At 40.3% G+C, this 26,988-nt stretch overlaps 1 protein-coding gene across 1 annotated transcript; it reads right to left on the reverse strand.

Annotated features, from left to right (window-relative positions):
* Positions 1-304: 304 nt before the first annotated feature.
* Positions 305-26,889, reverse strand: WDHD1 (WD repeat and HMG-box DNA binding protein 1). Its single transcript, XM_048308296.1, has 26 exons — positions 26,858-26,889; positions 26,118-26,210; positions 25,052-25,163; positions 22,931-23,082; positions 20,841-20,952; positions 20,251-20,301; positions 19,048-19,143; positions 17,544-17,636; positions 16,520-16,626; positions 15,403-15,538; positions 15,051-15,240; positions 14,685-14,875; positions 13,907-14,091; positions 12,589-12,830; positions 11,943-12,080; positions 10,872-11,028; positions 9,078-9,192; positions 7,610-7,741; positions 6,889-7,115; positions 5,283-5,413; positions 4,564-4,623; positions 3,700-3,743; positions 3,403-3,561; positions 2,888-3,027; positions 1,761-1,896; positions 305-1,196 (listed from the first exon to the last, which is right to left on the reverse strand). The coding sequence occupies exons 2-26, from the start codon at positions 26,192-26,194 to the stop codon at positions 996-998; spliced, it is 3,384 nt and encodes a 1,127-aa protein (XP_048164253.1). The 5' UTR covers positions 26,195-26,210; positions 26,858-26,889; the 3' UTR covers positions 305-995.
* Between the last annotated feature and the right edge of the window lie 99 nt (positions 26,890-26,988).

Genomic DNA, 26,988 nt, shown 5'->3' on the forward strand with positions numbered 1-26,988 from the left:
GGCTGGGACAGCCACAGCTTCTCTGTGCCAGTATGAAGAGGAATGAAAAAAGAAAACAATGAAAGGATGTGCAAACACAGGAAAAAAAATAATTTGAGAACTCTTCAGTCTCAGCTGTCATGCTAAAATTTTACATTATTTTAACTGATCTTAGAAAACCTTTCAAAATTTGAGTTTGCTTCAAATACATTTATTAGACATGATGCCCTGTCTCCAGAGCAGGGTAAAAACAACTGACTGCCTTAGGGCTGGTAGGCAGAAATCTGTTTCCCTTAATTACAACTGCAAAGGGGACTCCAGCACCTTAAACAAAGAAACAGCCACATTTTATTTAAAGAAACAAACATTACAGAAACAAACATTAGAAACGTTACAAGTTCTGAGCACTTTCTGGACCCTGCTGAGACACGGATTGGGAAAGCACCTTTGCACAGTCTGGAGTGGCTTGGCTTTGCACACCTGACCTTCCTAACTCAGCCTCTGCTCTGGTTTTCTATCCCTGCCCACATCACTGCCACAGATGTTGAAAATGCAGCTTCACATGTTGCTGGTGTTCACCTTTCTCCCCCTCTCACCCATTTCCTTGAGTGTCCTACTCTCACAGGCAGTAGGAATGGTAGTGAAGCCATTATTTTGCCTCTCTCAAATCACAGGGCAGATTTTGAACGTAGTTCACCCTCCCCAGAAGGATTAATGTGCATTTAGCACTCAGTATCACCAGTACCAAGGCACACAGCGTGTACCACAGCTACACAGCACTGCTCAGGACTGTGCTGCCAGGGAACAGGCCCATGAGCAGTAACTTGTAAAAGACTGTGAGAGGGGATTCAACATTTCTCTCAAAACTTGCTAAGAAAACACTTTCTAACAGACTGTTTGGAGCCAGGCACTCTTTTTGCCAGTGCTCTTCGAGCATGGCAGCCAATTCCTCAACACAGAGGAATTCCTTCCATGAATGCTCTCAGAACACAGACACTGAGAAGGCACCACTTCATTCAGCTCTGCTTGAAGGCAAAAGCTGACAATCTGTTGTTTGTGGATTGATCTAAAGGCTTGGATTTTTTGGATACGTTTGTGTCCTCGGATTTCTGCTCCTGGCTCTTTTTCACTTCATCTTCCTCAGCTGCAGGACGCTTTCGCTTTTTGTCTTCTGTTGAGTCACTGACTCTTCCTCCTCTTGCTTTCTCAGTCCACACCTTTGAAGGAGAACAGAAAACTACAAATTAGGCCACAAAACTCACCACTTTGTTTTATACACCCTATTACTCTGATTTTAAGGTACTGAAATAATTCCTGTGAAGAACTAATAAGGATTAAGTAAGGAACTATTTCCTCACTTTCTTGTCTTCTAACAACATTGTCCTTCTTTTGAAACTGTATATGAAATTGAAGATCTTAATTGTCTTTCTGGAGAAAAGAGAAACCCCAAAAGGCCCAACAAGTTAAATTAGAACAAATTTAAGCCCCAGTGAATTAAGCCTGGCTATGTGACCTTAAACTCGTTCCTTTCTCTTTTGTTATTTGTTCATTGATTCCTCTCAAAAGCCTCACTTCGGAAAAGCTGCTTTCTGATATTGCTTATAATTCAGTTTATATTTTAATAAATTATATGTCATAGATCAAAGCACAATTCTAAACTGAAATCCATGAAGATGGACAAGAGTGGAATTTAAAGAAAAAATTCCTAACTGAAAATAACCCAGGGATTCACTGGAGGGAAAGAATTATCAAACCCCCACAATTAGAGAATCTTTTTTTACCATCCTTTCCTCTGATGTCAGCATTCTAAATCGACTCATGCCTTCTTTTATTACTTCTGCTTCGTTCAGATCAGGATTATCTGTCAAAATGTTTGCTCTGTTCTCTTCTAGCCACATCTGGAAACCTGTCTTTGGTCTAAAGCAAACACACAAAAATTGTCTGGTTAAGAAGATTATAGGAAAACCATATCCTCCCAAAGCAACATTTCTGAACAGCACCTAACTGGGCTTTTTTGTTCTCAGAAGACAAGACCTCTCAAGTCAGCAGCCTCCTCTCTCCCACTGCAGGATGCTCAGGGAACATGCTGACAAGGCCAGGCTAAGTCAAGCATTTTTATTAAAACTGTGAGATACATATACGGAGATGAACATTCCAGTTTTAGAATGACAAAGCATAATGGTTCTCTTCCTTTCTGACAGGGTCCCTTCAACCTAAAAATAGAGCACATTCATTAGCACATCTCAGCTCATTCTTCTCACAGCTCTCTTTGCCACTTGTTGTAGAATATTATCTGTAAATGTTAATGAAAAGAATGCCAGTCCAAATGAGCAATAATTACCTTCATCTTCCTCAGGCTAAATGAAGCCTAAATGAAACATGATTGTAATAATGCAGGTTTCATGAGGATTGGGATTGTTGGGAAATACATCTGCTTCCCAGGAACAAGACAGATTAGACCCTTAGCTAGGAAGAGATGAGCTCCTCAGGTGATTCAAGTTTTTGTTGACCTTCTCTTTTAAAAAGCCCACCAAAATAAAGCTTTTACTCTTTCACATAAGACCCTTAGTTTTGAGACTCTGAGATTTTCTAGAGATGTTTAAACTTTCAGTATTTCCTATACTTGGAACTGACACAGCAGCATGGTTTCATTTATCAAAGGTCATTACAAGTAGTATCAAGGCAAAAACCATTGCTTAGAGCCCCAAAATTATATTTTGAATTGCTCATTTAGTACTCACTCCCACATTTCTGAAGTGGGTTCACAAATATGACAACTTGTGAGCTAAACCTGAGTCTTCATGTTGTATTTCTTTGGCCAGTCCAACATCTTCAGAAATAAAATAAGTTCTGGACTTGCATGTCTATCAAAATTGGAATATGGCATTGAGATGCAAGTGTCTCTCACCTTCTGTTTTCAGTGTTTTCCTGTGCAGTGACTTTGGCTTCTTGGGACTCGTTTTCTGCTTTTTCTTCTCTTTCTTCCACTGTTTTTTCAGCAGGATTAGTTATAGGTGTGCGAGGCTGGAAGAAGGAGGCTGCTAAAGCCTACAGAAATGGAGAAGAAGAAAGAAAAAGGTAGAAACACCTCACTCTCAGACAATATGTACCACGTAGACTAACAAACCCCAAGCCTTTCCTAAAGACATAATAATCACTTGCATTAATAGAGCATCTAATCCAGCCAATTTCAGCACAGCAGTGTTTACACTATTTAAAATCAAAGCACAAGGCTCAGTACAGAAAGTAATTTCTACAATTGATTTTTTTTTCTGCTGTTTCATGTGCTCTCATAGGTTTTGCACTGTGCTTAAATGAATTCTGCCGTCTAAGCTGCTTTACTCATACTTGATAAAATCTGGTAAAATTCAATTTTTTGTTCTTTCCTCACTGAAATGATGCAAGAAAGACTACAAACATTACCTGCTTGGTCTTGGGTTTGGGTGTCAGAGGCTTTATAACTGGAGGGTTCTGCTTGTTTCCAGCTCTGCTGCCAGACAAAGATGTTTTCTTTGAGTATTTGGTCATATTGTCTAAAACATTTCCTGAGGGGACCACTGGGTCCTTTTTGCTTGATGTCACCTAGCAAAACAAATAAATAGGTGTTTTATTTATTTTCTGTCATGTTCTCCTCCAAGGTAGCTGTTATATTGGAAACTTCAGACAGAATCTGTTGTGATTTTCAGAGCATCACAATCGACCCAGCTGCAAAATTCTTACCTTAAATGGATTCACTCGTCCTCGGCTGCTGGATGCAACCAGAGCTATTTCAGAGGAGAGAAAAAAGAAGGTAAAAATGTGTGCTCTCACATATATTTAAATCTTTGAAGCAATGTGCACATTTTAGATGAGTAGAAAGACACTTTAATAACCCCATGAAGGTTATGCTGTATGTGCTCAGCTATTCTTAGTTATCAGAAATGCCACACAGGACCAACAGTTTAAAATACAAATCCAGAGGAAGACCCAGTACTTCCTCCACTCCCAAATCCGTTTCCACTCCTATTATTCTTGCTCAAGGGTTGGCAGGTTGCTGGAGGTCACATTCTGCCCCTGCCTGTCCACACTCACAGTTCTACATCAGGATTACTCACTCTGCCATGCAAGTAATAAACGTGCCTGTGATTAGTGAAACAAAATCCACTGATCACTGTTCTCATTTTTCCCTTGTCCCAAAGAATGTCTTCATGGCATAGCCAGGCAGGCACTGATTCAGCATTTGGCACAGCTAAGGCAATCAGAGCAGCGTTATGGAATATCATTGGGTAATGAGGACAGGAATAGGGAACCTCTTAAAAATGTGAGAACAACAATCAGTGTGACCAGGCCAGGTTGGATGGGGCTTGGAGCAACCTGGGCTAGTGGAAGGTGTCCCTGCCCATGGCAGGGGGTTGGAATGAGATGAGCTTTAAGGTCTCTTCCAATCCAAGCCATCCCATGAATCTGTGAATTTACCATTTGACAACACTGTTATGCACTAAATTTAAGAAGTAATGGGAGGACAGAGGATAAAAACCAGGTGCAGATATTGTGAAGAATGACAAAGGTGTCATCCTTTTATCCTGGAATAAACAATTTACTCACCAGACTTTGGAGCAGTCATCTCTGGTGAAATGACACCTTTGGAGGAAGGATTTGGCTCTTCTGAAAAAAGGAGTACATATTTAAGTGCAATAAAATATTGAAGCATAATTTCTTTTAAAAAAACGCAAACCAAACAGAGGAGTAAGGAAGGATGGGGCTTGGAGCAGCCTGGTCTAGTAGAAGGTGTCTGTGCCCTTGGCAGCAGGGCTGCAACTGGATGATCTTTAAGGTCCCTTCCAACCCAAATCATTCTGTGATTCCACAATTACAGTAAAATTAGCTCTATTTTAAAGCATGACTTTTCATTTTCAGACAGTACAAACACTTCTCCAAAACTATCTGTCACCTCTACCTAGATTTAGAGTTGCAAATTTATTCCTTAAACCTTAAGTTTATTTCTTAAAGTGCGCCCAGCAAACTACACATCTGTCAATCCAACTCCTGCAAGATTGGAGCTGAAACCAAAGTAACTGATTAGAAGGTGAGCCAGTCCTTTAAGAATATAATCAGGCAACAGGAAAAAGTCCCCCAGGGCCCCTCTAATGGCTACTGAGTACAATGCACACACAGCTGTGACACAGCAGATGACACACAGCAAACTTGTTTCTCTGCAGCAACTGCAGGCACAGGCTGGAATATGGAGCCACTTAATTCCTTATTAAGTCTGCAAAAGTTATCTGGATAACTTCCAGTCTATTCACAGAATATATTTTTCTTACTCTCTTGATGCACTTCTGGGGTTTCTTCTGCTTCCTCATAGGCATCAGTTTCTTCAGCATCTTCCACGTCTTGGTCCTGCTGAACATTCCTGCCTGGCAGCCGACTCCGCTCCGTGGCAGAGCTGCTGTAGCTAAAAGGAAGGAATTCAGCAGAAAGGAAGTGGTCACCAAGTTCAGAAAGAAAACTGAAACAACAGAGAGCAAGCTTACTTACCTAATTTAGGCAATAAGAACAGTAACACTGGCATTTATGTGCATTATACCTTGATTAAACTGTGATGATTAAAGATTCATTAACCACTCCGTAACTTTATTACCAGAACACTTTGCAACAAATACAAATGCAAATATTAAAGATCTTCTGTAATCTCCATGTAAACACATATACCTCCAGTATCATCAGATTAATTTTCTGCATCCATGAATATACACACAGGTGGTAACACGGATATATAATTTCATACTGAAGGTATCAAGTTTTAACATTTAATCTGATTATTCTCTAAATTCCCAGTATAGTAGGATGTACAATTCTTGCACTTTTCTCCTAAAATTTATCAGTTACCAAAATCTGTATAATATACATAAACAAAAGGCTCATTTCTTTCAAGCAAAACAGTCAGTATTAGATTACTCTGGCACTAAGAACAACATAGTGTTTGTGATGGATTTTAACCCCCAGAGTGGTTGAAGTTGCAGGCATGGGATTACAGCTTCCACACCCGAGCCAGAAGAACAAGCCAGAGCATTTAGAAATGAGTTTTGACTGTGCAATTTCACACAGAAAAACAAGGGAAAAGACTACAGAAAAGTTCAGGGACTTATCACTTCCTCTTGCTTAAATAAGTCCCAAACTTCATATATAAAATTTCTATAGGAAGACATTGCTTCCAACAATATGACATAAATGAATATAAATATATATTATTATTATAAATTTAAATATGTTAAAAACCCCATGACAATTTTTTAAAAAATCACCAAAACACACACACACACACCTTTTGCCTCATCATGTTTTACAAACCAGATGCAGGTAGGAGAGGAAAGGTTGATAGCACAGATAGAGAGAGAAAAAGAATGCAGAGCCAGCCTGTAGAATGTTCCATAGCTTTGAAGAGCTGGGATTAGTGAGGAAGGAATAAGACTAAGTAAAATAGACTGAGATGGGATATTGAAGAAAAGGGATGGGTGAAGAAAAATAGAATTTTAAGACAGGTGGAATGAATCAAGATTGAGAGACTGAGACAAAGAGGGAAAAAAAAAATAGGTGGGAAGGAACCAAAGGCAGGGAAAGGTGGGAAGAAAAAATTCCAGTCACAGCAACTTGGTATTGAGCCTGCTTTGGCTCTGAGGCTGTTGGACACAGGCACACAGAAAGCAAAGAGTGGAGATATTTCCCTCTGTGTTGGTATTCTGGGACTAATGAGTCCTCACAAAACACCAACAAGGATGTACCATTTTACAAGTACCATTTACAAGCAGAGCAGCACAAACCATCACTTCACCACAAATACCCTGCAAACTGTGGGCCAGAGAAGTGCATCAAACGTTAACAGAGCAGTAAAAACCATCCCAGTTTTTTAGCCACAGAAATTTGCGTTACCCAGCGTTCGAGTGTTTTCGGAAATCCTCTTCTTCCTCCTCCTCCTCCTCATCTTCCTGTGCTGCTGCCAGCTCAGAGGCTTTTTCCACAGCCATCTCGCTGAGGCGCTGGGCTAAGTTCAGCCTGCGGGAGCGGGAGGCGTATTTGATGGCCAAATTCACCACGTTGTGGGTCATGAGGTCAGCCAGCTCCACACAGCGGAACTCACGCTCCAGCTTACAGGAAAGCTGCAAGAGAAGAAGCCTGGGGAGTCACACACCTCAATTCCACAGCTCCCTCAAGACTCCAGGAGTAGAATATCAAGGTCTTGGTGGAGTGAATGAATAAAGACAAGCCACCAAAAGTCATGAGCTACAGAGCAAAGGAAAAGCTTTTTTGTTTCCTTCTTCCCCCCACCCTTCACACTGATAAACAAGATTAACTGCAGCCCACTTTTTATCAGAGTCTGAACTGGCTGGATTGCCAATCACTAGCCAGACTCCTAATAAGAGGAATCACATCGGCATTTACATCAGATGACATCTACAAATAAATTAGAGAATCACAGGATGGTTTGGGTAGAAAGGGACCTTAAAGTTCACCTCATTCCAGCCCCCTGCCATGGGCAGGGACACCTTCCACTATCCCAGGTTGCTCCAAGCCCCGTCCAATCCGGCCTTTAGCACCTCCAGTCTCAGGGATAAAGTCTCAGGGATTCTTTCTATTATGTGTTTGTACTTACAGCAAACAGCTTCATTAGAAGTTCCTGCTGTTCTTTCACTGCCTGATTTTTAGCATTTTCATCAAATTCATAGCCATTTTTTGACAAGTAATCCATGTGGTTGTGAAATACAACAGAACGCCAGTACTGTTCCTGAAAAAAAGGGAGAAGGATGCATGCAGGAATTCAGAGGGGAAAAACCAGTGCATAACACAATGCCTAACAATTTACAGTGTATTTTATCAACTTATTCTTAAATGTTCCTTTCCTCTGACAATGAGGGTGAGGGGTAGACAATTCTTCCTAAAGTCAATGCCTACCAAGGGAAAGATGGATAACAACCACACTTATACAAACTGATCCAAACAGCTGCCACAAATGTTGAATTCCATTTATATTACAGGCTTGCAGCAGGATGAGACATACATGTTCAGCATTATACTATCAGGACAGAGAATTGTAGAACAAGTTGATTATTTTATCTGCTGTCCCACAGCAAACTGGAGGTATTCCAGAATAATTCAGTAAACTTAGGAGTTTACCTGTGAGACACATAAACAGAAAATATAATGCAAGTATGGCTATTAGACCAGGCTAGCCTTGTTCAAAATAATTATAAACTTATTTAGAACCAGTATGTTTTCATCAGATGCATTAGAATAACTTTTCTTTACCTACACATATTCCCTCAAGGCAAATTAACAGTTCCTGGCATTCTCATCCCATTATTTTGGGTGGAGGGAGGAATGGAAAACATACTCTATCAGATAAAGAACAAAAGACTTAAACAAATGAAGGAGAATTCATTAAAAACGACAGTGTGTTTACTATTGAAAATTTTAATCTATACTTCTATCAAAGAGAATAAATTTCAAATAGCACTAAACTGTTCAAAGGCTGAGGTTAGAATTTTATGTTCATTTCTCTTTTGTGCATTGCAGCTGAGGAGCACAAGTTTGAAATACTTAAACCAATAAAAACTGAAGAATAAATACAGTTATTTTTCTAGAAGTTGTCCACAGGCACATCTTGCTTCAACCAGCCTCTAAATAAGCCAAGCCAGAAGACCTGTGTTTTCAGTGATTATGAATTTGAATACTTAGTATATCTTCCAAAAATTTTGTTATGCCTAAAATAGTAAAAACCAGACATTTTCAAGGGCGGCTTGACTGGGATCCCAAAATCTGGTATCACAACCCACTAAAAAAATGAGAGTGAGAAAGACTTCACTGGTCAGAAACGAATCATGTGTAAATACAACTTTGCATCAGCTCTGCCAGTTTTATTTTGTGTTCTTCTAGAAACAGTTGTGAACCAAACCAGAAAAGCTACACAAAACACTGAACCCGAACAACCCCCTTGGCCACCTGTTTTACTCAGGGTTTGCACTATCCTCTTTCACAGCAGAGGTGATTAATAGGAGTCTTGTATAATCCCCACTACAGGGACACCTGAGACTCCCGGCTGTGGACTCCACACCATTCCATACCTCCATCTGTCCCTTCTCTGTTGCAACTTGACAATAAGGAAGTTTAAAAGACAGAATGGCTACAGCAGGTCGTGGCAGGGTGGGAGGGAACCGGGCTCCTTTACAAGGAATACACCTGTGCACAGGAAACAAAACACACCTCCAGTCACCAGATGTTCCCCATCTAAACCACGTGTCCTAAGCAGCAAGATACTTTAAGAGGATTTGTCCTTTGGAAAGCAGTAATTAAATGACTGGCTTAAATACAGCAATGTGTAAGATTGCATGACAAAGGGTTATCTGTACATGGCAAGCAAGAAAAGATTTCAAAACCAGCAAGGCACACGCTGCTCTTGTTCACACTTTAAACTCCAAATGCAGCACGTAACACACTCTGATCTTGATCTCACATAATGTTTGATTTAAGAGCTGTTACAAAATGTAAATGCAGTATGTTAAAATCAGAAACCACTGAGCAACACAAGGAGCACACTTATTGTTTCATTATATTTAAAGGAGTACTTTCTGGTAACAATCACTTAAGCAAACCATTGACTGGGGAAGAGCTGTATTTCCTGCAGCACCAATGCAGCACTGACAAAAACATCTGGGTTTCTAAGCTGCTGTTTCAGAGACTTGGGAAAAAAAGAACAGGAAGCATTAGTGTTCTGGCTATCTCTTAATTAAGGCATGTGGTGTTTCTACAACAACCCTCCCCCCTCCTTATCTTCATTCTACTGCTGGTTTGAGGAAAATGTTCTTTGCAATTCAGAGAGCAGCACTGTCTTTCTCAAAGTAGAAGAAAAACTCAGGATGAGAGACCCACAGTTGACCAGCTTATCAATGTGATGTGTCCTGCACATTTTTGGTGAATTTTCTGGAGGCCAACATAATGATTTGGAGGAAGAAACAAGGCAGGGAAGTGACATTTAAGAGAGACATCAAATTATTTCCCTTATTCCAAACAAGCAGAGAATTATGAAGAATGTCACATAAGTTTAAATAAAATGCAGTCTCCCACCAAACTCTACAATTGTCAATGATTAGTAAAGTAAGAGAGTCTAAATTTCAGTAAAATATGTGAGCTGATGAATTCTGCCCTGGTAGGAAAATGACCACTGAACAAAAAGGGCTACAAATAAAGCTTAGCAACAAAATGTCCAGCATGCATGTCACACTAAAGAGAAACAGTTATTTAGACACACTAGTACCACTTTTTATAAAGAAATTGTTAACTTTCAGCTACATATTTGAGCAATTTTACATCCAAAATGGTTCTTCAAGACCACAGTTTAAATATTAATATAATAACAGACAGCTCTGATTTATCTAATGATGCAGATTAGTTATAGGATTTGATTCTTTTCAGAGACACAAAAGGGGAAAACACAGTGGGGGAAGAATCTACCAAGAACCGCAAAAACTTGAAAAAAAAAAAAAAAGAAAAGAACCCCAAATCATCAAAAGCAGAAGCAGATTTCTAACAGCCACCATAACTTTAGGAAGTTTCTCTAGCAAAATACAGTTTTATGAATGTGTCAATAAAGAGCACACACCCCCGAGACAAGGCAAAGAGCCACAATTAATCAGCTACAAATTATAAAACTCTAATGAGTCACTCAAAACCAGTTCAGTAATGAATCCTCCATGCAGAATTATATTTGGGGAGTTACCATTTGCTGTGCATATTTACCAGCCACCTGTTTCAGCACAAACTGAAGTTTGCAGTTTCTCACTGTAAAAAATGGATTGGAAAGGGATTTTCTGGGATTGGAAACGAAGACAAACAAAGCATTTCCTTGAGAATTATCTGACCTGAGCTGCTGGGGGTTTTCATGGATGCCAACGACCCAATAATGGTCATATTTCCCTTTGCAATGCTCTCTGGTGTTGCACACCGGGATCCAAGTGTTCCCAAGTCCTCGGTTCAGCATGCGCACGATTCCCTCGGAATCCACGTAACAAGGGGTACCTGTTTGTTATAAATGAGAACATTTCCTCTGACAGGCAGCAAATTACAACCCAGCAAGATGGAAGTACTGGATACAGCTGGGAAATGATGGTTTACATATTTCAGATACAACATCCTCTCTCCCGAACACTGCACAAATTAGGTGGGAAAAGGCAGTTTCCTTGGAAAGATGCGCCACCTTCTGTCAGCCAACACCACTGGTGGTTAACTGACAAGTTCAAAGTTAAAGCGTTTTATGGAGAAATCGAATTTATACTGCTTGGGCAGATTCCCAAAGGAAATCAGCTATTATACAATTACTTTTTATGTTTATGATAAAAGGTCCTCCCAAGGTACCAACTCTGGGGGTCAGGGAGCTCTTATGGTGTACTAACAGTTTATTTCTTTTGGCTGAGCAGGAAAACCAATCAGGAGAACAAGTTCTGATAACATTTGAGTGAGAAAATATTAAAGATTTCTGACAAATACATTGAAAGAATTGAAAAATAGAATTTTTTTTAATGTAGAGGAGATTGGAAGAAAAAGTGCAAGTCCCAAGATCAACATTACTCAAAGGGCATTAAATTACCCAAACTCCTCCACAGAATAACAGGATGGTTTGGGTTGGAAGGACCTTAAAAATCATCTCATTCCAACCCCTGCCATGGGCAGGGACACCTTCCACTATCCCAGGCTGCTCCAAGCCCCATCCAACCTTCCAGGGATCCAGAGGCAGCCACAGCTTCTCTGGGCACCCTGTGCCAGGGCCTCCCCACCCTCACAGGTAAGAATTTCTTCCCAACATCCCATCTAACCCTGACTTCTGGCAGTGTGAAGCCATTCCCCCTTGCCTTGTCCAAAGTCCCTCTCCAGCTTTCCTGTAATCCTCCCAACAGTGTCAGTACTTCTCAACCTCTCATGCAGGTATTTCATACCTTCTGCAGAGAATCCAACCCACACCAAATAGGATTTCCTTGTAAGAGAAAGAGGGTCTCCATGCAAAATTTGTTTTTTCTTCGTTCCTAGCTCCATCAGCTGGACCCCGAGGCACTGGTCCCCATCAAACCCAGTACCTAGGAAGAAGTTGTTCAATGACTTCATTAGAAAACAGAATTGCCTTGGCTCTTGGCTAAATTAGTTTTGAATCAAAAATTAATTCTAATGCAGCGTTATCCATGGATACCACTGTCAGACACACAACTATTTGATATTTTGGACACACAAGGTGTGCATAATGAGAGCTTCCTTAATTTTCTGTAGTAATTCCTTCTGGCCCATGTGAAACACAAGTTTAATCTATTAATTTCACTGTTGCAAAATTCCTCCCTTCCCCACAGTTTAATCTCAGCATCCCAATATCAAACATAGGCTCTGCTGTCAGAAGTCACAGGTCCGTGGATCATGATGGATGTGCTTGTAAAAGCATCACCCGGAAAAGAAAAAGGAGAAAAACACCACGAAGAAAAGAAGAAGAAAACACACTCTGGTGATTACAAACAAATTAACCAGTATGCAAAGCCAGTGAGAGATGAGGATTGAAAACAACCTCAGTTCACAAAAAGACAAAAGGGAGAAAACTACCTCTGTGATAAACAATCATCAGCTGCTCTCCGTGTCCTGCCATGGACACCACTGGGCCTGGGAGACTGAAGATCTCTTTCTGAACTCCTCCAACTGTGAACACACGGACCAGCAGGGCAGTGGTAGCACAGGCAGCCCAGCCCTGACCTAGACAGATGGCTTCAATCTCTTCATCCTTTGGCATATCCACAGTCCACTCCTTGTTGGCATCCCAGGAGCCAAAATGGATGCAGTGGAGCTTGCTAAGGCAGAGACAAAGAGCCATCAGACATCTCAACATGAAGTAAATACAAAACCTGAAAATACACTGGTATATTACATTTTTATCAGACATCTCTGACGGAACTACAGATGGGACTACAAATTTCAAGCAGTCATTTGCAAAGGTGTTGCTCTTATTACTCAGGAACTGAAGAGCCAGCTTGACCTCCAGCACTGCATATTTAAAGACTAAAGCCTGAAGCAGACACAACTGTAGGTCTGATTTTTTAGATGGAAGCAGGTAAACATCCTTCTTGGCACCCTGAATATCAGTCCTCATTAGAAGTCTGCCATATTATGCTATCTTTCAAAGGGAAAAAATATTAAAAGCTTCAGTTCTTAATAACTGAAAACTGCCTATAACCAGTCCACAGACATCATGCCTTTTGACAGATTATCAGTTTCCATTGAGAAAAACATTGACACTTCCAAAGTCAGACAACCAATATATAACAAATAATACTTTTAAAGGGTGCTTTTCAACTTACCACAAGGCTGTATGTGTGAAAATAAGAAGAAAGCTTTCTTCAAGATATTTCCACAGAAACCAACAATAAAATATTGTTGAAATTGTTCTTAAATGCAAGAACAGAGTTTAGCTGGCCCAGCTGCTTAAATCTTTCTGTGGTTTTCATAAACTTGTGTTCTTCACACTTGAAATTCTTATGGGTATCTCCAAATGTCTCCTTAGCAACAGTGTGAAAAGAAATAGCTGACCCCTTATGATTGATCTTTGATCTGAGCAGACTGAAAAACTATTGTTCATGTTTACAATTCCCTTTGAGCCTGCAATGTGTGAAGTTTCCAGTATATATACATTTGAAAAAGGAATTTAAAAGAAATTCTCAGGAAACAAATTACATTTTTTTAATACTCCTGAAGTCTTCAAGTAGGTGGAAGCTAAAATCCTCCTCGAAAGTGGTCCCATAAATAAAAAGCATGGTCAAAACCCAAAAAGCTCAAAATTGATAGAAGCTGAAAATAAAAGTCGAAATATTTGAAACAAGTTAAAAGCAGCTCCCTATTATGGGTTTTGCAGAGCAAGGCCATGACTTACCTTGCAAGTTCCTCTGTACTCTCACAGGCCAGCAAAATGGCTTCAGTGGAGAGATCAGCCATGGTGTGGCCCAGGGAGTTGGGGAGGTGTGTGGCGTGATGCACAGAGGTGTCATGGAATTCAATGTCTATGGCATTGTCCTGCTCATCGTTGTAGCAGCGAATGATTCCAACTGAATTCCACACCTGGCAAAAGGAACCACACACACCCAAAAAAAACATCAAATCAAATGCCCTAAATTCATCAGATATACTGCCCTAAAGCAGCCTGCTGTAATTATTTTATCTGAAACAAGACTGGGTGGGAGGCTGCAGGAAGACTGAAGAAGAGTAATCAGGACTCGTGATTCCTAAAACAGTGATTTCCTAAAACAGAAAGTTTCACCCTCATTGCTCACCCATCTTTCTCCTTACCAAATCAAATGTGAAGAACTTGCAGACAGAAAGAAATAGTGAATTAACATACAAGCCTTAACAGCACAAAAATACCCACAGTTCTGACTAAAAAAGAATTTTTAAATGAATTTGCAAGAATTCAGTAGCACAGGTACAAACTGCATAGCTTGATTTTGTCTTAAAGGCAAGTATTTATTTCTAAAGCAACTGAAATGTAAACCAAAACATTATGGAGTCCTTGCATGAAAACAAAGCTACGTTCCATTATTTAGCTGTAACGTATTAAAAAAAAAAATGTATTGGATGAGATTAAAACATGACACAAACTGGACAATACTAAATATAAAAGAAGCATCTAAATCTAAATAACCACACAGATTTACCATGAATCGATGCATGAGATGCACAGGAGTGGAGCCAGACTGGAAGGGCTTTTGCCTGGGGGTTGGCATTGGCCCATCATAGAAAGGCTGTTGTGTAGATGATGGTGGCAAAGCTGAAAAGCCCCCAGTCTGATCATCACCATCATCCTCCTTTTCAAGAAGACCAGAACTAGCTTTTATCAACCCAATATCTAGAAGTGAAAAAAAAATTTACATCTTACACGCAGTATTATGACAGAATATAGGTTAAAAAACATTTAAAACAGTCAAGATTCCTCTGGAAAAACAAAGCAAAATATATCTGAGTAGAGGGTGCTAAAAGATCATCCCAGTAAAAGAGCTCTGGAAAATAAGTTCATAGTGTACCTAGTGAGTTATCATCATCATCATCAATTAGTGCCCGCCTTATATGGCCTGGGGGTTGCATAAGGTCATCAGCATCATCCTCATTATCTCCAGTTTTTGGGGAAGAAGGTGGTTCAATCATATCCCCATTTAAATCATCATCATCTCCATCAAACAGATCGTTGTAGTCTTTGGCCACTGCACTGGCAGCCTAAAAACAGATTAGCCATCAGCACAAAACTTCTTTTGGACATGGAATTCAAGAAATAAATTAACACACAAGAGGGAACCTGCAAAGCACGAAACAGAATGTTCCATATAACTTATAACCTAAAGAATGTTATTAATTCAGGAAATCACTGGTACTGAGCACCTTGTCATTTGGCTTCTCTACATCACCGATATTTTCCAACAGCCCCAGGTTTCCTTCAGTGTCTGTGTAAGCAATTTGCTTATATTTAGGGTGCCATGCCAGTCCACAAATTGAGTATTTTTTCTCATGCTTCATCCTAAAATGAATATGAAAATAATGGATTTTTAGTAAGCCAGTCAGGGCAGAACCCTCTCCTCCAGAGTTATTGCAAAAAGTGGGCATATCCACTAGTGTAAGAAAGTGAAATTACACATAATAAGACAATTAATAGGTCACCTTCAGAGTAAACAGTGCTACAAAAAATAGAGCAAGTCTTCCTTTTCTATGAAGAAAACCATTTAAGGTTTAAAAATCAATCAGAATCATATTCTTAAAACAGCATCCTGATACACGTAGAAAAGACAGGAATTCTTCAGCGCTCATTTATTCCGGAACCATCCAGTTACAGAAAGAAAGTTATTTGTTTCTCTTGTACTAAACTGATAAATTAATCCTCTATCTTTTCCACCCTTTATCCTCACAAAAAAATCATCCCATTAATTATTTACATAATCTGTCCATAATTCTTAACACAGACAGTACAGTTACAATCAAGTTTCTTACCCAAAATATTTAGATAATTCTCTTCTTCTCTACCTCACTTAATAACATCTTTGATTTTAACTGGGGGGATATTTAGGGTCTTTTAAGAGCTTTAATTAACCAAAGTGCAATTTGCCAGTCTGTCCTTTATGGCTTACAGCTGAGGATGGATGCCTGACTGACTGACCTGTATTTTCCTCTCCCTCTAGAAAACATGTTACTGCCAATGATCTTGGGGTCTGGGATGTGAGGAAAATTTGTTGCCATCAAAGCTATCCTTTAATCAATGATCAGATTCAAAAGTAATAACAGATATACACAGAAAGACAGATTCTGGGATTTGAACAAAATCCACATTCAAGTCCCTTCCCTAAGCTACCTGACAGGTTAAACCACAAAACCCTGTAAATCTTATTAGGGTTTTTCAGGAGGCAGAGTTCTACATTTGCACAAAAAAGTTTTACAGGAAAGAACATCAAATTCTATTTCAAGTAAAAGAGATGAACTTGGGGATTTATGGAACAACACTGAATACCTCTCTATGCACTGCTGGGTTTCCATATTCCACACCACTATATTCCCATCCACACTTCCAGCTGCCAGGAACTGCCCACAAGGAGACCAGACCACAACATTCAAGGGCTTAGGAAAAAAAATAAAACAAATAATAATAAAAAGTGACCAATGCATGCACAGCACTCCTGTTCTGGATTTTAAAACAGACTGATATTCTGGAATAAAAAAATTAATAATCATCATCTTTAACAAACCATATCCAGCTTCCTGTATATGGGCTGGGGATAGGTAGCTCCTTTTCTTTAAAAACTATTACAAAAATGGTTGCTTTAAAAAAACACTCTTTAAAGATAGCACGCCTATTTTTGTTTCAGAATATCCATCTTCTGTCATTAAACACTGCCATGAGGCCAAACAAAACCCAATTCTAGAGATGCAAAAAGAAGCAGAGTGTATTTTGCAAACTCAGCACTAAACGTAGATTTATTTATTTTGAACTTAATACAGTCCCATAAATTAAAATCCAAGGCTGTGTGTTCTGCATCTTAATAACACTAGAAGGTGGTTCTCTTCAACCCAAAGATTTGCAAGCACATAGTGAGGCCAAAAGAAAGAAGGTGGCACAGTCATGTCTACTAAATTTCAGCTCAATAAAATATAAAGTGAACAACTGACATCTCTGCTCCGTACAGAAGTAATACTCCTGACATTTTCTCTAAAAAGCTCTGTATTTAGAGCAATTTGTGAAAACAGATGTTCTTCAGCTGCAGTGGGTGAGTCACCAGGAGACTTTAGAGACCTGGTGGGTTACTATAAATTAAAGAGGGGAATCAGAGCCACATGAAGGTGTTTGACATCACTCAGCATCTCTGCCCTGTTTTCCAACAGAAAGTAACAGGATCAGAAATTAAACAGAAAATGTGAACAATCATTACCAAGAGAAGAGGGTCAGGGAAGGGAGAGGTACTGTGCAGAAGACAATTTCTAGCAGAATAACATTTAATTTACAGAGTATTAAACAAGCCACTCGCTCCTGCCCCTACCTGTGTGATGGAGGCATCAGACAGATCAAATTGACTATCCCAGGTTTCTCTTCTGAACAGTTCTACAACTTTATCTACAGGAACTGCCAGCAGCTGCTCAAAGGAAAAATATTACACAATTTAGAGCAAGTTACCTGTCAAACAGAACATTCAAACAGCACAGCTCCTTCATTCAGAAGCCTCACAGATGTTACTGCCTCAGTACTTAACAGCTCTCTAACATCCCAGCCATGCCAACTGAGAGAGGAAGCTGAAGTAATTTAAATTACAAGGTTCTTTAATGCTTCCCACATGCAACAGAGCAAAACATGCCTGTTTTTACTGTAATCTTCATTTCCTTCTGGCAGAAAACTGCACCCTAAGGTTAGAAGTTCTTAGTTATCAAACATCTGACACACACACACACATATAGTTTTCAATGCTCTGAGCACAAGGCTTAGGTGATTCTTTACCCTCCCTCCCCAAACTCCTTTTGATCAGGCTACAATTTCTCAATAAATCTGATTTGAAAAGCTGATTCCTAAACCAGCTCATTTTATCTTCATAAAACTACAGAAATGTTACTGGCTGTTTATTTCTTTAGGATTTTTTTTTTTTAGGAGTCTAACAATTTGCTTTGTAAGAGAAGCAAGACAACTGCTCACACTTCAAATGCATGTGTGTGTGAAGAATTAGCCTAAAAATGGGAAGTATTTGTTTTTATGCAATATGGATATTGAAACAATTTGTACTGAGGGTGACATTCACTGTTCCATGGAAAATTGATACATAACACTGTCATAGCAGCCAGGGATTTTGGAGAATCATGGAACCACTTAGGTTGGAAAAGACCTCTAAGGGCATCAAGACCAACCATTAACCTGACAGTGTCATCTTCACCACTAACCCATGTCCCCAAGTGCCACATCCACAGGGCTTTTAAATCCCTCCAGGGATGGGGACTCCTCCACTGCCCTGGGCAGCTGTGCCAGGTCTGACAACCCTTTTGCTGAAGAAATTTTTCCTAATATCCAATCTAAACCTCCTCTGATGCAACTTGAGGCCATTTCCTCTTGTCCTGACGTTTGTGACCTGGGAGAAGACACCGACCCCCACCTGGCTACACCTTCCTGCAACTTTGATCTTCAGGTGAAAAGAAAGGCAGCAACTTACTGAGGAAATATTTACCAAGTAGGGCAATATTTACTTAAAGCAGAGAAGGACAGGACTCCTTTGATGCTCTGTTGTGAGCAATTTGATTACTTCCCTCGTGTACAATGTTCCTTCCTATTCAGCGCATCAAGACTGTTTAATGCTGGTTTGGGCTGACAGCTGGACTCCTGCCAAACACAGGCTGGAGTTTAAACAAAGAACCATTTCCAGCTTTTTATGTTTCCTAAAAGGGAACTTCACCCCAAATATTTTCCTTACTCCTAGGAGGTGCAATTTGGGCTTGCCCAGATTGAATTCTACTGTTGGACTCAGAGGCAAAAAGATTAAGATGTGATTAAACAAAGTCATTTACCTTCCCAGTGCCAGGTTGCCAGGCAAGCCTGCAGATTGATTTAGCATTTATCACATCATTACATTTCTGCAGCAGCAGCCAGCTTGTCGTGCATGTCTGAAAACAAATTTTAAAAAATAAGCTTTCTAGCTCAGCAAAAATCTGCTGTTTAGTACAAATTCTTAGAGGAAAAGGGTGGGGAAAAAAAAACCAAAAGGAAGAAATATATCTGAACTGAAATAATCTCTTTCATCAAAATACAGTAGTACATACTGCCTTAAAAATACTTTGTCAATGTAGCCCTGAAACTATTTTAATGACAATAAAAGTACTTGTAACAGAAATAAGATCACAGAACATGTATTTTTAATCAAGTACAGAACAAATGAGCTCATCTATTTTTAGGTTATAGAGAAATGCGGCCAAAAAGCATTTGTCAAACCCAGATCAACTGCACCAAGGTGACACACAGAAGCCTGAATATGGTCCCAGCAGTATAAAGAATGAATGGCTGTAATCTCAAATCACAGCACAGATTCATGCATCAAACTGCCCCAATCCTGGAACATTCTCAGTATAATTTCCCCAGAAGGCACCCACTGTCAGTCTGGAACATGAGATTTCACACAACTAGGCTTGTGTCTTGAAAAAGTAGCAATCCACAAGTGTGGAGGGTGTATTTTCAACTGTACTTACAGGAATAATTCCACAGGGATTCTTATTTCAGTCAATGGCATTTAGCAAAATTAATGCCATATCCATATGCAGAACTGCCTTATTAAAGCCTTCACCTGAAAATCTCAAGTTCTTTACAGTTCTAAGAGCAGAAGCTAAATGTGTTTACTACAGTTAATAAATTGTTTCTTATAATCAAAATTCCTCAGTCCTGAAAGCAATGAGCTGAAATTCTGAAATGAGGAATCTGATGTCAGTTGCTATCCTTATTTTGTCCTTGGCACTTACAGTGTTGGCCAATTAGGAAAGATGAACGGAAGGAATCAGGGATTTCACAGACAGGAAGAACAAAACACAGCTACCCAGGCAACATTTCATAATAAGGTTTTGGAATTTCTCCCAGAAGTAGATAGAAGTATTCTGTGAAGTGTAGCTAGATTTCACTCCCAAAAGGAAAATCCTTCTCCAGGAGGGTTATTTCAGTCCAGCCTTCTCTGTGAAATCCTGGATTTCTTAGGAAAGATTTCACATGGAAAGGGCAGCCTTTACCTGATCTGCAATGTTCCAGACTCTGACGGAACCGTCACAGCTTGCCGAGGCCTCGGTAAGAGAATGGAGTAAACAAATTAATAATTAAAGACATAGAGAAATTAATGCCACAAAATGGAAAAAATCCCTATAACCAATGCTACAGACATGTGATACATAGGCAGCTTTAAAAAGAAAGCCTCCCTGTTTAAATCACTTTAAGACTTAAAACTTTCCAATACTGTCATCTTGATAATGGTCCTCAGCTCCAAGCTGCTGTAATTACAAACTCTCATGCTTCAAGTGAGCTATTTATTTGCCAAAGAGGCTCAAAATTAATATTAAATTTCTTAAGTGAGGCACCTTTTCTCCTCTAAATTACATTCCAGAAGAACACAGACAGTAACTGAGTAGTAAAGCAAAGACTGAATCCTCCTGGGAGGCAACAACTTGTGACACACTCCATCATCAGCAAGGTCAGCTGAAATGAAGTCTTCTCATCTGCCCAGTCACTGGTTGGTTTTTTTGGTAAAAAACTACATTTTTAATTTTTTTCCCCCAGGGAAAATGAGATTCAAAGCAGAAAGTAAACAAGAAAGGGGTTTTTTTACCAGGTAAACATCCTTGGGGTCAAAAGACAGGCTTAAAACAGGAGCATCGTGTCCTCGGAATGTTTTCTGCTTGCTGCTATCAGTCACCTCCACAACTTTGATCATAAAGTCACTGCAGATCACAATGGCATAAAATTATTGACATTGCTAGTAACAATGACAAACTGTGTTTTTCTGGCAATAAGAATTGGGCATTAAATATCTTTTGGGAAAGTTACAGCTCTCAACACTATATGATGTAATGAAAGATGAGAATCTTGAGGCTTGTTACAATAGAAGTAAGGCCAGACTATTTTTATCAGAAAATTACTTTTGTTCATGTCAAAATTAATAAAATATGGTTGTTTTTTGAAGAAGATACTATGCACACACAGACCACATACCCATTTAACACAATATTCTACATGATCTAATAAAAATCTCTGCTCAGATACCAGAGAGCTGATGACTTAACAGGAACTATCTGCTGAGTGGGACCAATATTCATTACTATAATTATTTGGTCATGTGGCTTTTAAAAAAAGGATGGTGCAAGTAGTTTATTTTGTGACTTTTTAACTGGATTTTGAAGACCATTTAGTGTATCAGATACAACAAGAGAATTTTTGCAACTTTATTCCTCCTTCCAAAATTGCAGCCATTGCTGCAGTTTAACTCAAAATATCAGTCGTAATTCCTAAGACACAGAACTCCTGTGACAAACTTCCAGTACCACTCCCTCTCAAACCTCAATGCAACACCCCCAGAGAGAAATTTCATTTTATGATCTAATTCTATAGAGTTAACCATTATTTTTAACTCTTTTCATATAGTTCATGTGAAATTCGGCAGCCAGTTGGATGTTAAATTTATATACAACTGAAGTTTGCAGACTCCATATAAAAACAGAGAAATCTGGGACAAGTAAAAGCAGTTTTTCTCAGATGCACTCCTTCACTTCATGGCTTTCACCATTCTCCTTCAGTATGACACACAAGACCTCACTGAGGGGTGGCTTGACAGTCTTGTGAGCTCTTTTTCCTAAAAACGTGGGAGCCCCAGCCAGGCTGCAGGAGTACTGGGGGGTTATAAAAGTTTTAGAAACAGCAAAGAGTTTGTTGTCTGCCTAATCTCTCTAATCAAAGTCAGATCCTGGGGCAGAGCTGTTCCCTCAGAAACAAGCACTGGCAGAGGGCCCAAAGCCATGATCCCTGTCAGATTTGGTGATTACAGTGGTTACTGCCCAGCCTCCCAGTTTTGGTGGAGCTGCTGCCAGAGTTCACAGTCCAGCATGTTCATCCAAAATGCTTTTCTGGTTCAATTCACACTGAGAGGAGTCAGGAAGCAGATCTCTGCCATCTCCCCTGTGGAGCAAAATTCCAGAAGAGAGGCAAGCAGACAGCCTGAATTAGCTATGGCTGCCCAAAGAGCTCACCAGATCCAACTAAGAATCACCTGAGCCTTAAATACATGAAAAAAACCCACAAAAAACCCATTGCCTGCTGGCTCTTTTACCTTCTCTGTTAAAGGACTAGAGTATATTCTGCAAAAGCACACATACTGCCCTAAGAAAAGAACTAAACTACGTATTAAATTCCCCTCAGGCAAGTCTTGAAAGTGTCATCTGTCGTCGTTTGGCAGATCGGTGATGCTTATGCCAGAGAATGACTCAAAGCTCTCACACAAATCAGAACCAATCTAACTTTTAGATGTGCACATTCATCTGCAGCTCCATGATCCTGAGCAGTCAGGACATCATCCCCAGCTCCCAGTGACAAAACCCTCAATGAGAGGAGACATCCAGAAGGGTGAACACTTGTGCATCAGACTGAGAGCTGAAAACACTCAAGTCTCCCAAAGAAAAGAAATTATTTCGCAACACCAGACTTCTATACAAAATTACTTGGTGGATCAAGTATCTCCCAGAGCATTGTTTCCCAAACTCCTTTTCATTCCTTTCTTCCCCTCCACCCCCTCGAAGGCATTTTCCAATCCTTTAAAAAGCCCTCAGAGGTTTGTGGGCTCATGATCTCATTGGTAACAACCAGCCTGTGAGGAAGTTTCCAGATTCTGAAGGGCAGCAGTGCCTTTCCTCGTGGTGCCCACATTACCTGGATCCAGCAGCAACTTTGGTGCCATCACGACTAAAGGTGACGTGGTTCGCGTGCATGGTGAAACGAGTGAGGATCCCATCCGGAGCTCCCTCAGGAAATGTGTGGATCTGGACAGTGTTGTTGGAGACTGCTGTGATCAGTCTTCCATTCTGACAACAAAATCAGTCATAAAATCTGTTAGTTAAAACCCATTTATGCCATAGGGACAAAAATACTGCTCTGATGTCCCAAATATTTGGGCAGATTAACTTTATTCATTCCATAAAGGTCTGACAATAAGAGTAGTAAGGGAAATACTCTTTCACTTATATTTTTCCCACAAAAAATACAGACAAGAATAGTAACTTTTATAATCTATCACTTTAACCAAACTAACTTGCATGCTATTTAGATTCATCTGCTGCAGCATCAGGAGAGGGCACCCTTGGACTGGAATTCTCAGTTAAATGCCACCAGGGAAAGATGAGAAGTTCATGAGCTATAGCTCAGTTCTTTGCAGAAAACAGAAAGCAGAAGTTTACTAAAAATTAATCCAGATTTTTAAAAGTGCAAAACAAAAGAAATAATTATCCCATGCTTGGAAAATAATACCTCTTGGAGTGACTATAGTACTTCTCAGTTGTACACAGCAGTAAAACTTTAAAATAAATATAAAGAAATGCCTTATTTTGGTTTTTATTGTGTGTATTTTGGGGGGGGGAAGGTAGTATTGTGGCTGGAGTTTTTTGTTAAGGTGTCTAAAATTATAGTAAAAATCCTGAAGGTAAAGAAAGCAGCAGTCAGTAGTGAACAACATAAAAAAAAAAAAAGAGATCAGATTTATTACTCAGATTACATCAACATCTCAGAACAGTCCCTCATGACATTTCATTAATGAAGAGTAACTTTTGAAAAATGATTTCCTGACATTTAAGTCTCCCACTGTTTAAAAATTTAAAAAATCCCTCAAAACTAGAAGCACCTTTTTCAACTTTTCCCAGGATTTTTCCTCATCTATTCTTTAATAGTTTTCGCAATTTCTGCCTCTGCCACGGATTTGCTAAGAGAACCCATTCAAGTCACCTCACTCAGTTTGCAAAAGGATAAGTAATGTGATGAAAATCAACAGCAAAATACTCTAAAAATCAATGATGAAAATAGATTATACAGGTATTGAGGAATAGATACATGAGGTATGTTAAAAGGGACATAAGAAAGAGGATTCACTTAAGGCAGTAGCTCTGAATAGGATTTCAAATGATAATTCTCATAATGCAATACAAATATGTTAATACTCATTAATTTCCTCCTTCAGACTCCTCTCCAAAACCACAAGTAGTTGAAAAACAACTTAAAAATCTCCCTTTATCACTGCCAGGTTAAATACACAACATTTGTAGAACTGATGTAGGCTTCTGGAAGTCTTCTCTTCTAAAAATGCCACAAAGACAATATTTTAGGCCCACTATTATTAATGCAATATAACAAAAACTGGACATGAAGGAAATAATGTGACAATTCTCAAGCTAAATACATGAACATGCATAGTAAAAATAATTATTTTCTATTACATAAATCCTCTTCTCACTTTGGGGACACTGGGTCAGAGGCATCTTTTAGGCCAAGTAACGATTCTGAGAGTGAAACATCAACCAGTTAAAAAAAAAAAAAAAGTGTTACCAATCCATTACTCACTTTGTGAAAACAAGTTTTGATTAATACAGATTATAATTCCTTGGACCTTAACACAGGCCCACATAAAAGAACCTCCTGGCTTTCTTCCTAATACTTGATGATCACATCCTATACTGGGAAACTTCTTGCAACTCACATGGTGAGAAAACACTGGAACAACCAAAAAAGTTCACTGCATAATTAGCTTAATCTGCTGGGTTTGTTTCTCAGAAAGGAGATCAAAGTCAGAAATTAATACAACTGAACGTGAAGGAGGAGGAGGGAAAAAAACATTACAAAAGTTTAGTATACAGAGTAATTCCTCTACAATTGTGTATGGGGTACAATGAATTGTCAGAGGTAATTCTTGTTTAATGTTACCCACAGAACCAGCATCCCTGAGCTGGCAAATCCACAATCTGTAGGAAAATCCACAGCTGAGAGGAGCTGTGTTAACAACCATACCTTCAGAGCACACGAGTAGGCCTTTTCTCCCACATTAATGGATTTTGGATCATCGTCATCCAAGTTTTCCCAAATCCTAACATCGCCATCACTGCCACAAGTTACAATGCAGCTGTGGAAAGACACAGGATTTCTTAACATCCAGGAATCTGCATCCTTTTTTAAACATTTGGTTGTAATGCCAAACAAGGCTTTTTGTGCTTTCAAGGGATTGTTACCAGACCATCTCTTATGAACAGTCTTTGCAATGATAATGAACTAAAGAAAGGAATAAAATAATATGGACTTTAACCATACCCAGTATATAAGGTGTATCCTTTGAATTTATTTTGAGAGGGCTTGGGGTTTTTTTTGTTTACCTTTTAATCTATAAAAAGGTAATACTAAATACATCATTTATATTTCAACATTCAAGAACTAGCACAAGGAAAAGATGAAAAGATAGCAAGCCCAATACTGCATTCCTTTAACTATATTTTTAATTTCTTAGTGCATGCATAAACATATTTACTCCCACACTACACTGATTTCTGCTAAAATCTATGAAGTCACTCTCATAAAATGTGCATATAGAGTTTTTATATATATAAAACTTACTATATATATATACATGGGGATATATATATGCTTACATTTAAGTTATAAATCAATCACTTCTAAATGCAGAGCACCTAAATATGTCACACAGCCAGTTCTCAGCACAAGCAAAACCCAAAGGATTTCTTGGGCCATGCCAGGCCATAAATCCATCCCAGTATCCCACATAGCAATGGCTGATATAGAAACTTAGAGAATCATTAAGATTGGAAAAGCCCTCTAAGATCATCGACTCCACCCATTCCCCCAGCACCGCCAAGATCACCACCGACCCATGTCCCCAAGTGCCACATCCACACAGCTTTGAAATCCCTCCAGGGATGGGGACTCCACCACTGCCCTGGGTAGCCTGTGCCAGTGACTGACCACTCTTTCAGTGACGAAATTTTTCCTAATACCAAACTCCTGGGAGGGCATCAGACAGGAACAAGCCCATCCCTCTCTCGGTCTCTAGGAATGGGGCTGTTACCTGCCAGTGTCATCGAAGCAGACATCGGTGTGTCCCTCGGTGTGGCCGTACCGCATTGGCTTCTGCATTGATGGCATCTTCACTCCCACCTGTCTGTTTATGGAGGGGAAAAAGAGGAGAAATAACATTGATTAAAAGGAAACACTTCAGGAAGAACATCAGATGGGGGTATAAGTTGAGAGCTGCTGGGACATTCACCTGTTCAACCACCTGCAGGGATGGGGACATGGGGATGGGAGCACGGGGATGGGGACACCGTGGGCATGGGGACATGGGATGGGAGATAGGGACACTGTGGGGATGAGGACATGGGAACGGGGACATTGCTGGGAGGGGAGCACGGAGATGGGAGAGGGGGACACTGTGGGGATGGGGACACAGTGATGAGGTCACGGGGACAGGAGATGGGGACATTGTAGGGATGGTGACATTTCCGGATGGGGATATCGTGGGGATGGGAGATGGGGACACCGTAGCCATGGGGACACGGGGATAGGGGGCATAGGGATGGGAACACCGCAGGGATGAAGGCCCGGGTTACCGAGGCCCGGAGGGGCCTGGCGTGCCAGGGCCTGTCCCTCGGCCATCCCAGGGCAGGCCACACGAGCCGCCCGCCGCACTCCGGCAGGGACCCCCATTCCCCCCGGCTGCCCCCGCTCCGGGAAGGTCCCGCACCGCCCGCGGGGTCTCGCTGGGGCCGTAGCCACCGTCCCTCCCTCTCCCTGCCTCCCGCCGCTCACCGCCGGCCCCGCCACCCGTTCGAGCCTTCCCGCGCCCGCCGCCGCCGCTCCGCCCTCGGCGGGGCCGGGCCCGAGCCGTCAGCGCCGGGGCGGGGCCGGGGCGGGCGAGGGGCGGCCCCGGCAGCGGGGAT

Source organism: Corvus hawaiiensis, chromosome 6, assembly GCF_020740725.1.
Source record: "Corvus hawaiiensis isolate bCorHaw1 chromosome 6, bCorHaw1.pri.cur, whole genome shotgun sequence".
Lineage (NCBI taxonomy): Eukaryota > Metazoa > Chordata > Aves > Passeriformes > Corvidae > Corvus > Corvus hawaiiensis.

Bases quoted from the DNA above. Each gene is read 5' to 3' on its own strand.
- WDHD1 (XM_048308296.1), bottom strand. From the start codon at position 26,194: ATGCCATCAATGCAGAAGCCAATGCGGTACGGCCACACCGAGGGACAC. The intron at 7,116-7,609 runs GTAAGTACAAAC...CTTCTCTTGCAG, and splicing joins TTCTAATGAAGCTGTTTGCT to CTTTCCTGTAAGCTGGAGCG. The intron at 3,744-4,563 runs GTGAGTAAATTG...CCTCTGAAATAG, and splicing joins GATGACTGCTCCAAAGTCTG to CTCTGGTTGCATCCAGCAGC.